This window comes from Alosa alosa, chromosome 1 (assembly GCF_017589495.1).
Source record: "Alosa alosa isolate M-15738 ecotype Scorff River chromosome 1, AALO_Geno_1.1, whole genome shotgun sequence".
Classification (NCBI taxonomy): domain Eukaryota; kingdom Metazoa; phylum Chordata; class Actinopteri; order Clupeiformes; family Clupeidae; genus Alosa; species Alosa alosa.
The window spans coordinates 50,091,813-50,104,524 of NC_063189.1; the positions used below are offsets into that span (position 1 = coordinate 50,091,813).

A 12,712-nucleotide genomic window follows, 5' to 3' on the forward strand; every position below is an offset into this window, starting at 1 on the left:
GCTAACATTTTTCGACAATACTGTACAAGATATGTAGTTCAAGATAGCGCTATCATGGTCTTCTATCTCTGTACAAAAAGTCAGAGAAGTCAGATCAACGGGAAATGTGTAGTTCTTCCAGTGTGGGGAGAGGGCAGCAGGTGATCTTTTGGGCGGGGTTGATGACCCTCACTTACTGTACTTAAAGGTGCTCTAAGCAATGTTGGGTAACGTCACTTCTGGTGATATTCAAAACAAAACAGACAGTCAGTAGAAAACACTAATGCCACATATCTTTGTCTTTGTTAGGCCTAGACACAGTAGTGGCTCCACAAATATTTGTCTGTCAGCACTCGCAATTTGGCTGAACTCCAAATTCCAAGTCTGCAGTGGACACCTGGGCACCTCCTGAATACTCATAATAGATTATGTTGCTTCTATTCTATTAAAAATATATTTTTTGCTGTTTTGGTATCAAAATGCAATTATGAACTGAGATCTTAAGTGCTTAAATTTGATTAATGGTATTGCTTTTTAGTTCGAGACATCAAGTTCACAAAACACTTGGAGGATGCAGAGGTGGAGGAGGATGGGGAAGCCATGTTCAGCTGTGAGCTTAACTATGCAGATGAAGAAGTGCGTTGGCTTTTGAATGAGAAGCAGTTGTGCTCAAATGAAGTGAACATGATTCAACAAGTGGGCAAGCTCCACACTCTCACTCTGAAGAATCTCCCGGCTGAGGATAGTGGAATGATCACAGTTATTGTCAAGGACAAAATGGAAACAGCCTCCCTGAAGGTGAAAGGTAAAACAAGATGATTGTTTGATTAACGACCATATTGGGGTCCATGTCAAAAACAGTTAATAAGTGTTAATATTTAAACACTGTAGACTAGTTTGATGAAAAGAAAATGTTCTAACCTGCTTTACTTGTCAGAGAAAAAGGCTGTGTTTCTCAAGTCTTTGGACGATGTGGTTGGGGAGGAGAATGGAAAGATCACACTGAAGTGTGAGGCCTCAAAACCAAGGGTATCCACTGTCTGGAGGAAAGATGGTAAGGTCCTTGCTGCCAGCTCCAAGTATGAGTTTTTACAAACTGGCAAAGCCTTGGGTCTTACCATTCATGACCTCACCAAGGACGATGCTGGTGAATATAGCTGCGATCTTGGCACAGATCTTGCCAAATCCAAAGTGACTGTGAGAGGTAGGCCTAATAAGACCTTTTATTTCTGCTGTCATTCTGAAACACATGTACTAATATGCTGCTTAGAACCATTGGTGTAGTGGGGATTTTTAAAGTGGGGGGACGCTATTTTAATAATGTCATTGAAAACCTCGCACCTCCACATACTGTAGGCTACATTGGTGCGTAAGGCCAAGGCCAAATTGTTACCAGCTTTCGTGAACATGATACCGAATAAAAAAAATAAATAAATTAATGACATGGATTAGCTTCAAAATGTAGCCAAATGTCTTCTCCTAAACTACACTTTTCCACCAAAGTCTATCAATATGGTCTGTAGCTTTTCATTTTGTTGTATCATAACAGATAAACAGACAAACCATAATGTAGAGTTAGCCTATGTAATCTAGCGTAGTCTAATCTCCTTGACGCATAACATGCCGCGGCTTGGCTTCATTCATTACCACATGTAAACGATGGCAATAACAATAGCACAAGCAGGATTCACACGCATATTCAACACGCTGTGTGGGCACTGTAGCTCAGTTTGAGGGGGCGTCATATGAATGTCAATGCGAATGATTAAAATGCAGAGGTGCACAGTCAATAAAACAAACAAAAAAAATAACAGAAAGAACACTGGGCAGGCAAGTGCCAGTCATTTGAAAAGTTTTTGTTTGGATGAAAGTATCTGCTGCATCAATCGTAAGTTTTTCCTAAAGTTGTTCAGGTTCACCGTTGGGTCATTACTTATGGTTAAATTGTCACGGAAAGAAGACGACCCAAGAGCGCAAGTTCAAATTCAGAGTCTTTTTATTGAAGGGTTCAGGAGGGAAGAGGAGTGAGAGAATCGTGAGGTCTTGGAGGTTCCGGTTCCAGGGGTGCTAGGAGTGCCAGGGGTGTCAGGGGTTCTCGGGGCTCTGGGGTTTTTCAGGGTCCTGTGGGTTACCTGGGCTCCGGGGGTCACCAAGTTTCCGGGGGGGTTCCAGTCCAAGGTGCTGAGTGTGTGTGTGTGTGTGTGTGTGTGTGTGTGTGTGTGTGTGTGTGTGTCCCAGTGATCGAGCGGCGTCTCGGGCTGAGGGTGGTGACGCGTCTGGGCTCGCTCGTCTGGTGGTCGGAGGCCTGGGGGAACACACACACACAACAACAAGATGAACAGCAGGCAGTAGTACAGACCAGGGCTAGGCACTAAACGTGGTGAGACAGAAGGCAGATTCGAGTTACCGGGGGGGCTGAAGATCGGAGAGTAATCGAGAAGATCCGGAAGGCAGGTCGGGATAACCGGGGCAGTAGAACAGGGAGGCAGTCAAGAATGGATCCGAATCACAGGTAGGAGTCAGAGAGTAGACAGGCAGGCAGGTTACTGGTCCAGGTTTGAAGACGATCTGACAGGGCTTGGCTGAAAAACAGGGCTTTATATACTGGGAGAGGTTAGTGGAGAAATGCAGTGCAGCTGGCAGAGTAATTAGAGCAGAGTGGGGCAAGGTGAGGATGGTGAGTGGGAAATGCAGCGCAGCTGGCCAGGTAACAAGAGCAGAGCAGGGCGGAGCCAGGTGGAGCTCGTTAGGCAGAGTAGAGAGAGAGTGAGCAGAGTGGCAGAGAATTGAATTCAATTAAGGTTGTTACCAGGGAGAGAGAATGCTCATGACATAAATAGCCTTATTACTTATATTGGAGCTCCCTCAATAAGAATCACTCGTATTACTCACACATGCTTATTGTTTCATTTTGACCACTGGATTAGCCTACCTTCTGCAAAACGCAAACGAAGGGCCATGAAGATGCTTGCTAGATTCGGATACCAGGCAGTTGCATAATCTATGGTTTTCTAGGCACTTTCTAGCTACTTTCAGGTAATGCGGAACGACGAGCTGTGTAGTTTTTAATGTCTTTACGCATAGTGGAGTGCTACAGCATGACGGTCATTCTTGTAATGAATTTAGGACAAAGAGGCCTAATTGGAGACGTTTGCGTGATGCGTTGTTACCAACACTTGTTATATTAATAAATGCTTAATAAAATGCTCCAAGAAGTGGGGGGACGGTGTTCCCCCGCGTCCAACGCCCACTACACCCCTGCTTAGAACCATAAGCATAAACAAATGAATTGTAGGTCATGTTATGTATTATAAAGTGCTTCATTGGGAAAGTTTACTCTGAAAAGTAATATAAATCTAATTTTTATGATACAAATCAAATGAATATGGGTTTAGGCACTCCCCTTAGCTGTTTTAAAATCAGTGTAGCCTACAGCCTCTCGGGACTTGGGCTTATTGCTTAAATTTAAGATCACAATGACAACCTTGGATGCACACCGAGTTTCATTAAATTCCATCCGTAGGAGGCACTGCAATTTATGAATATCTATATCTTAAATCTATACCCTAATTATAATAGCCCTGTTTATACCGTGGGCCATCAGCCCAGGAACTTAAGCTCAGGAACTGTGGCCTAGGCTACAAGCAACAGGGCTGGAGATCCTGGGTTTACACTTATCATGGGCCACTTCACCAATTGTCAAAATTCATACTTCTAAAATGGATAGTTCCGGTCCTTGATTATGATTGGCTGAATCTTGTTTGATGCCGTTGTAAAATCCAGCACAAAAATACACCTTGACCGCATTTCGTTCTATATTATTTACTATAACTTGATATAAAAGTTGAAGTAACTGTGTCTCGACATTGCTTGGCAACCATTAGAAAAGCAATAGTGCCGCTAGTGAGTTGTGCCTAACAACGCCCCTAAACACCGCTAAAGTCAGTGTAACCTATGGCCTCTCGGGGCTTATTGCATAAATTGATCAAGACGATATTGCACAACATTCCACAGTAACCACATACTGTAACCGTAGCAACATTCATTGTGATGTGTAAGCACCTGATGCTTGATCTGTGGCCCTGGCAGTTGAGCAGGGCTTGTTACCAAAGATTCTCCGTTCTAGAATCTTTGCTTGATACTATGGCATTAGTTCCAGGTTTTGCTTGTTTAAGCCTAGCCCAGGACAGTATAAACCCCTCTTGGCCCAGGAACTGAGTTCAAGCACCAGGTTTGGCCCCCAGTATAAATGGGGTTATTATTTATACCTACCCTTATGTTCTTTCTCAATGTATTGCAGATATTAACATTGGTATCACTAAGCGCTTGAAGCCAGTTGAAGCTAAAGCAGGAGAGACATGCAGCTTCGAATGTATTCTGTCTCGAGAGAGCACAGATGCATACTCCTGGAATATCAATGGCAATCCTGTCAGTGCTGGTGGACGCTTTGATATGTGCAAAAAGGGTCGCAAGTACACTTTGACCATCAAAAATGCCACAAACAGTGACACTGGTGAAGTTATCTTCACTATCAAAGACCTTGTCTCAAAAACCACTCTTTTTGTTGAAGGTATGTCAATATTACTGACTTATACTGTATATTTATACCATGCTCCATGTAGTATGCCCTTTGTCATTATTGTACAGATTCATAGAAATGTAACCTGAAATGTGATCATTCATCTGGTGTTGTTGTAGGCACTGCTGTCATTGTATCCAGAGAGCTCCAAACTGTCTGTGCAGTGTCTGGAGAGGATGCTGTATTTATTTGTGAAATGTCTGAGGCCAGCCCTGACATCAAATGGTCCAAGGATGGGAAGGCCATTAAAAAAAGTGAAAAGTATGACATCAGCCAGGAAGAAAAAGTCATGAAGCTCACTATTTACAATGTCACTGACAAAGACTCAGGGACATACTGTTGTGAAATCCTGGGTGGACCCTCAACAAAAGCCAGCCTTGAAGTCCAGGGTATGTACATGCACATTTAGGGCCCTATCATTACAGTCTAAAGTGCAGGGTCACTAGTCAAAAGCTTATTCAAATTTAGTAGGATGTCCAGTCCACATTGGGAGTGTTTTCGTTATCAAACGTTGGGCGGATGGCGCAACAAGGCGATCCTAGGTTTCTTAATCAGTCATGGGTGTGTTTGGGGCGTAACGTCATTTAAATCAATGAGAATGACATCTGTCATTCCCTTTAACAGCGCGAAGCGCGACGTCAAAGAATGCATCAGTATTTTGACAGTCAGCGGCGCATTTGAAGGAGTCTGCTTGCGAGACCATATGGAACAGTCATTCCACTAAACTATGCTTTACTAAAACCTAGCATAGTCAGTCAACAACAAAACAGTTATACACAGTTAATTACTTTCACTATTGACTGATAATGGGTTACCATCGAAAACATAGGCTGAAAAAGCCACACTTACCCTAATATTGTTCAAATGACTGAGTAAAACAATGTTTATCCTGCAGAGGAGTTGCTTATATCTCGTGACAGTGCGTCTTCAGCTATGCTCCATATGTGTCTCTCGCCTCTCCCCTAATCACTTTTAATCGTCATTACCAATTTGCAAATGATGGTGACTAACTACTCATTGTGAGATGTATTTCATAATATCTTTATTCTAATTATGTTTCCCATTGTAATCGTGTAATTTGTGATTTGTTTTGCATGGACATGCATTGGTGCACGTTCATGGATGATAGAAGAATGGTGCATTGTGCACCCGCCAATATGACTGTTGACAATGCGCTCTTAAAATAACATATTTACAACTCGCCATAGACTTCTGACCAGGTTTCTCTTGGTCAGTGGTGCAATGCGTTTTAGGTAGTGTACAATAGCGATTTTTAGACAACGCGCCAGACCACTCCCTAGGTTGTTCATCACCACACCTCCTGGCGCATTGTTTAAAACTGAGACGTGTAAAATGCCAAAATACAGTTTGCACTGGGTGGAAAACGGGTTTTCCGCCATGCACCAGGGTGGAAAATAGGGGCTTTACAGTAGATGGAGTTTTTGTCTGAAGTAGCAAGCTAACAAGCTAACAACCACTTACCTAGTAAAAACTACATTAAAGCTAGCTATCATCAACTTTCTAACTGGTGTATACTAATGTATCAGGGTTGGGTTGTAGACTGTCTGAAGGGCATTGCTTCTAGGGCTGAAGCAATTTTGCAATTAACTTAAAAAACTCAATTACAAAAACTTGATCCACAAAACATTTGTGCAAAGCCTTGTTAAATCTACACTAGCAGTCAAAAGTTTGGAGACACTTAAAAACTTCCATTCCACTCCATTATAGACAGAATACCAGCTGAGAGCTTTTGCATTGTTTTTTTTTTAATCAGGGCAGCAGTTTTCAGATTATGTGCTAACATAATTGCAAAAGGGTCCTCGATCATTGGCTGATCTTTAATGCAATATCTACGTCACTAGTTCACATTCCTGAATTTGCACAAACATAAAGCATAATACATAACATCATAATAGAAGAGCAAGTTTGGCGAGGTCTCTGGTCATGGTCCTGAAGGGCATTGCGGAATCGTGCCGGAGTCGACTGCGCAGGCAGGAGTCGGGCAGGATTCCGCCATACACCCCAAAAATTGCATTTGAATATGAAGGACCTTATGGCCTGAACCTACGCGGAACAAATTCAACAGGAGAGCGCAAGGTGCGCTTTCCTCAGATCAGAGAGATTTGATCTGATATAAGAGTGATAGGCGTCAGAGGACCAACGGCCGAGTGTTTTAAGCGCTTGATCGGACAGACCGCTATTTGCCGCAGTGGTGGCCGCACCAATCCTAAATGAATGAGTTGAGTAACGGTGTGCTGGGATTCTGATTTGCGTTAGAACAGCTTTGAGCTGCGTTTGGAACCAAAAGTGAGTAACGGAGTGTCTGTCATCTGTAGCAAAGAGGGGTTCAAAGGGGGATGCAAGGGAGGTGCGATAAGTAATGTAATTAGCCAAAATGTAATAGGGCTGCAGGGGAGAGTCGATGTTGAAAATGAATACTGATTGTCCTTTCTTAAGTTGATCAGTTTTACTCTGTTTAATGACGAAGCAGATTGTGTCTGCATCCAAAATCTGAAGATCACATACCCGTGGATGGATGGATGGGTTAAACCTGGAGCTTGTGGTGGTAAACTCGCTGCACCTCAACAGCCCAAAGTACGCGAGTGTAAACATGGCGGTTAGTGTAAGATCTGAGTTGGGGAAATAAAGCCAAATCTCAAGGTTTGTATGCAGCTGCTGAGTATGTAGATGGTGATTGGAAGGCGACGGTCAGGGGTAGCTGGTTCCAGCTTGCGGATACCTTTGATGAGGAGCGAGATATGATGGCTGGAAAATGCAGCGCAATCGGAGCCGAATATTCTTTTGTAAAAGAAATGAATACCGGCTAGGTAGACTTTAATCGTGCCGGCCCTAATTTTTAAAATTAAGTGGGCATATGACACGAAGGAGGAGAGTGTTAAGAGATCAAATGTAGGAAATGGTAGACAGTGTGAGCGATGAAATAATTTGAAAGAAAGACCAAGCAGTCCAGTAAGACTGGAGTGTCCTTGGTGCCACAGAGTGAAGAGCTAGATGAATGGAGTGAGTCTTGAGATAATAGGGTGGAACTGGAGTCGCCTCTGGGTCCGCTTCTGGAACTAATTTCTTGAATCTCTGAAATTCGAAGTGAGAGAGGGAGTCAGCAATTGCATTATGGCTACCTGGAATATAAGCAGCAATTACAATGAACTGATTGCAGGCAGCGGACCAGATTAAGCGACGCAAAAAAGGGCAAATAGTGGGTGAATGTGACCGGCCCTTATTAATCGCATGAACTACCGCCTGATTGTCGCTGTAAATGAGGACACTTTTGCCCGACCATTCGCTACCCCAGAGGAGTGCTGCAATTACAATGGGATACATTTTGTATACGGCAGAAGATGCCTCTTCTGGAGATAAATTAGCGAGCTCGGTTGGCCAGGTACTGGCAAACCAACGACCACTGAAATAACCCCCAAACCCAACCGATGGCGCGGCATCTGTGAAGAGCTGGAGGTCTGCGGGGGAACACACATGTTCGTCATAGAACAGAGAGAGACCGTTCCATTGACCTTAAAATAGCCGCTCAAGGGAACTCAAGGTCCCTTAAACTCTGGAAATCGAGCGCTACCGGATCTCTAAGAGCCGGGACCGAATGTGCTGCAGTGATGAGGTGAGACACGAACGGTCGGCCCTGAGGTATCACGCGCATAGCGAAATTGAGATGGCCTAGTGAAGATAGCACTTCGACTTTAGTTAATGTGCGGCTATCGTAATGGTCAGGAAATCATCCAGAAGATGAACTAGAAGGGTAATGTTATGGTTATTTTGTAAAATCCAACAAAGTGCCTCTGAAAGGGCATCAACAATTTTGGGGCTGCTGCGGCTCCCAAAGGTGAGACGTACAGAGAAATAAAATTTTCCTTGCCAATAGACTCCGAACAGGTGCTAGAAATCGGGATGAAGGGGCATGACTTTAAAAGCCGAGGTGATGTCTGCTTTAGCCAGCCAGCTGTTTAGGCCGGCTATTTTAATCAGTTTAATGGCGTCATCTACCTTCTGATAGCACATTGAGTAATCATCGAAGGGGATGAGACTATTAATGCTGGGTACGAGACAATTGTGGGGAAGTCGATAATGAGCCTCTTTTTCCCTGAATATTTCATGACCGCAATGCCTATAGGATTAATCCTGTAATTTGCAAATGGAGGTTCGCTGAACGGGCCCATCATGAACCTGGACTGAACCTCGCTTGCCAACAGGGTATTCACTACCTCTGGATCTTCCTCAGCGGAGAGAAGATTCTTGCAAGTGAAGGATTGAGTTGGCATGGCTGAAGCGCCTGGGTGGAAACCAAATTGTAAACCTGAAAGCAAATAGTTAACAAACTCTTTGTTAGGATGAGACACTAGTTCCATAGCTAGAGCGGACACATTAATAGGAGTACTTAAATACTTCTTAATTTTTTTTATTGTTAGAGACAAAGACAGGGCAAACAGGACGCGCGTGGGCGCCAGCGCAGTAGCTACATGTAGCCATGCGACAGCCCAGGAACACACGATTATGTAATTCAACATCCAAAGCACCCCAATAAGGACATTGGTTCCATAGCCCGACTCTGGCTGCACATTTAGCCGAAAATAGCCGGTGATATGTATAAAAATGAGTACCCCCAAAGGAAATGGCTAGCCCCGCTATGATGGAAAAGTATTCGTTCAACTCGCGGCGCCTCTGGGGGAATACGGAGCAAACAACCTCTGTGTATCTTGTGAAAGCCACCGCAAACTCAGGGAAGGACAAGATGCGAGTGGCAGGGCCTGCGGACTTGAGTGTTAATGTAACCGGACTGCACTCAATGTCCCTGGTTTGAAACATGTCTGGCAGAGACGAAAGGAGGGAAGACAAATCAATGTCCGCACCTGACAAGACCTGATTCCGAAGAGTGGGAGACACCGGAGGAGGCTCATTAGCGGGGGCGTGCGGCGGAGGAGGTAGGTGTACTACTGAAGCCAAGGTGTAGGCGGGCAAACGGAAAGAGGCGCTGGCCTCTGTCAAGCCCGTATGGGGAACGGATCCCTGGGGATATGCACTGTAGGGGTGGCTGACTGGCTGAGTGTGAGTGGGAGGAAGGAGCTGATGAGAAGCCGGAACCGGGTAGGGTGGTGGCACCAATCCAGGGAAAGAGGGGTGAGGGAAAACCAAGAGACGCGGGAGCGAACGTGGTTCGGGCCCGCGGGAGAGGATGGGGAAAGGGGAAGGGCAGCGACGTGGTCGCTACAGGGGGAGGGGGAGGAGGTTGCACAGCACCCTGGTTCGGCAAAGAGAAATGAGGAGAGGGTTGATTGGCTGGAACAGAGAAAGAGACAGCTGTAGCAGAGGGCAAGGTAAAGGGCTGCGTCCGGGCAACCATAGCTTGCTGGGTCGGAAAAGCCTGCTGTAGAGATAGAGGGAAAGGCACCGGAGGAACTGAGCTCCGCGCTGCAGCGCTGGTGCTCGGTTGCTCAGGGAAAGGGGATCGGGTTCCTGCTCAATGCCCTGACTGGGGAGAAGCTCAGGAGAAAAATCAGGAAAATATTGATATTGTCCTTGATTAGATGTAGTTGGTGAATGCAGGGAAGCTTGCTGCTGGGAATCTGCATGTTGGAGAAGTTGAAACAGGACTGCTTTCCTTGCGGAACAGGGAAAAGGGATCCCACGCGCATCCAACTCCGCTCTTAGGGGTTGAGATGGTCCAAGGGTTGGCTCTTCTCCTACGGGTCGTGCGGCTATCGCTGCCCTGCGAAACCGGCAAGCGATTGGAAGCCCGGGAAGGGGCTGGGGAAGCCAACCTGCGCGAACGGCGTCTTGGTTCCAGAGAAGATGCAAGTTGACGTGGCCGCTCACGGCCGGGAGCAGCGGGGCTGGGAAGAGTAGGTGGAGTGGGAGGAATGACAGAGGAGTCTTCCTCGAAATCGCTACCGGTTGAGCTCCATAATACCTGCCTTGGTCACGTCTTTTGCAAGCGGTGTAGCACGTCTTCGTGAGTAAAATCACACTGATGCTGCAACTATGGCAGGCAGACTGTGAATAAATAGCCTGACTAATTGAAGAGGGAGGCGTAGCGAATTCCGTCATGCTCCTCCCGAACTTCCGTTTGTAAAACGCCATATTGCCCATTATCAGCAACCATTCATCCAATGTTGCAAATGCACATTCTGTTTACTAATCTGATATCATTTTAAAAGGTTAACTGAGACATTGGAGAACTCTTGTCTTGTCTGAACACAGCATATCCTGTTTCCACAAGACCCACTTGTTCTTAACCCCGTTACCCATGGCTCACAAACGTTATATGTTTAGTATGAAAGGAACTTAGAGCTGCTGAGAAAAAATCTACTTCACTGGCCTCAGATGACTTTTTCAGTTCCCAGTTTGATGAGCCTTTCAAGAAAGCTTTGCCTTGTGTTTGCCTTGTGGTGTCATTGGACTCTTTCTCTCCTCTTAATGAAGAAGACGTTTCTCTACTGTTTCAGCAAAGTCCTCCAACGACATGCCCTTTGGATTGTGTTCTGTGTACTGCAGTCTATCACACCTGCTGTTCTACCGGCGGCCACGCATGTGTTTAATACTTCACTCAGTTCTGGAATAGTTCCTTCTTCTTTTAAACAGGCAAAGAGCCTTTGTTCAAGAAAAGTACACATAATCCAACTGATGTGAAGAACTACAGACCTGTCTTTCTTCTCCCTGTCTTGTCAAAGGTTTTGGAGAAAGTGGTCTTGAAGCAAGTCTGTGACTTCCTATATCAGAAAAACCTGCAAGAGCCTAAGCAGTCTGGTTTCAAAAGTGGTAATTTTACTGAAACTGCTCTTCTATCGGTGACTGAAGCATTGAGAGTAGCCAATTCCTCTACTCAGTCATCAGTATTAATTCTACTTGACTTATCTGCAGCCTTTGATACTGTAAACCAGCGGTTCCCAAACTTTTTTCCCTGCGTACCACCACCATCCTGACTTGGCTCGCATGCCCCCACCATCCGACACAAAAACGTGACACTTTCTTATGCATTCCAGGCATCATGTTTAATTTCCAACATTGCCCTTTTAATCTCGCGTACCATCTAGTTGAAGCTCGTGTTGTAAGAAAAATTGAGTGCAAGCAGACAGAGGCAGGTTTGAAAACTGAGAACATGGTGAAACATTTATTGGTTAACAATGGTGTTAGAACTACGAGCTCGGAGGCCAGCATATGAGCTCGGAGGCCAGCATAGTTTACCGCTTATGGCGGTGGCCAACTGAACCTCCAGAGCTGCGTCTTCCTTCTGCATTTAAAGCGTAGCCCACCTTCTTTGATCATTTGCTCCTATGGTTTTGGCTAATACTGCTATGCGGACGATACTCAACTTTGACCGTCTTTCCCATCTGAGGACTCTACCGTTTGTCATCAGATTTCTGCATGCCTTAAGGATATTTCAGTCTGGATGAAAGATCGGCACCTTCAGCTTAATCTCTCTGTATCCAGCTAAAACAGCTATTCCCCAACAAATTAACATCCAGCTTGACTCATCATCACTGACTCCAAATAGATCGGCATGTTACTTGGGCATCATAATTGATGACCAACTTAACTTCTCTGAGCATATAGGTCAATTGCAAGATCATGTTGGTTTGTCAGAATACTGCAGCAAGCCTGGTTTTTAATCAGCCAAAGAGGATACATGTAACTCCTTTCTTAGTTACTTTTCACTGCCTTCCTATAGTGGCCAGAATTCAATTTAAATCTCTCACCTTGGCTTATCAGGTTGCTAAGTCGTGGTGCAATAATGTGTTGATAATTCTTTCTCCGGGTCCAACTGGTCCCAGAACCGCTTGTTTTTCCCATTAAAATAAAATAAAAATTCCGCTATTCAGAGTAGCCGATAAGACAATTGTCATTTTAAAGGTATGCTCATGTTGAATGCGTTGTGATTTAAAGGCAAAGGCATGCTCACTGTTTTGTGTTGAGTTGGTTTCCATTTTGAATAAAAGATGGATAAGAGATATATACACATCTAATCATGGCTCTGATACTGATATGATACTGACATGATTTCAGTATTCTCCTCATTACATTTACATTTTACATTTATTCATTTAGCAGATACTTTTGATCCAAAGTGAATTACATATGTCAATTCTATTACAAGTGACCACATTGTCCCTGGAGAAACTTGGGGTTAAG

The 12,712-nt window shown here is 44.7% G+C and overlaps 1 protein-coding gene across 12 annotated transcripts in view; it reads left to right on the forward strand.

Moving 5' to 3' along the window:
• obscnb (obscurin, cytoskeletal calmodulin and titin-interacting RhoGEF b) overlaps nt 1-12,712 on the forward strand; it is a 191,499-nt gene that overhangs the window by 80,512 nt on the left and 98,275 nt on the right. For all 12 annotated transcript variants that reach the window (XM_048246060.1, XM_048246078.1, XM_048246143.1 and 9 more), the window contains 4 exons: nt 518-784; nt 917-1,183; nt 4,280-4,549; nt 4,678-4,947. In XM_048246060.1, the coding sequence (XP_048102017.1) occupies nt 518-784; nt 917-1,183; nt 4,280-4,549; nt 4,678-4,947 (1,074 nt within the window). The remainder of the gene's footprint in view (nt 1-517; nt 785-916; nt 1,184-4,279; nt 4,550-4,677; nt 4,948-12,712) is intronic.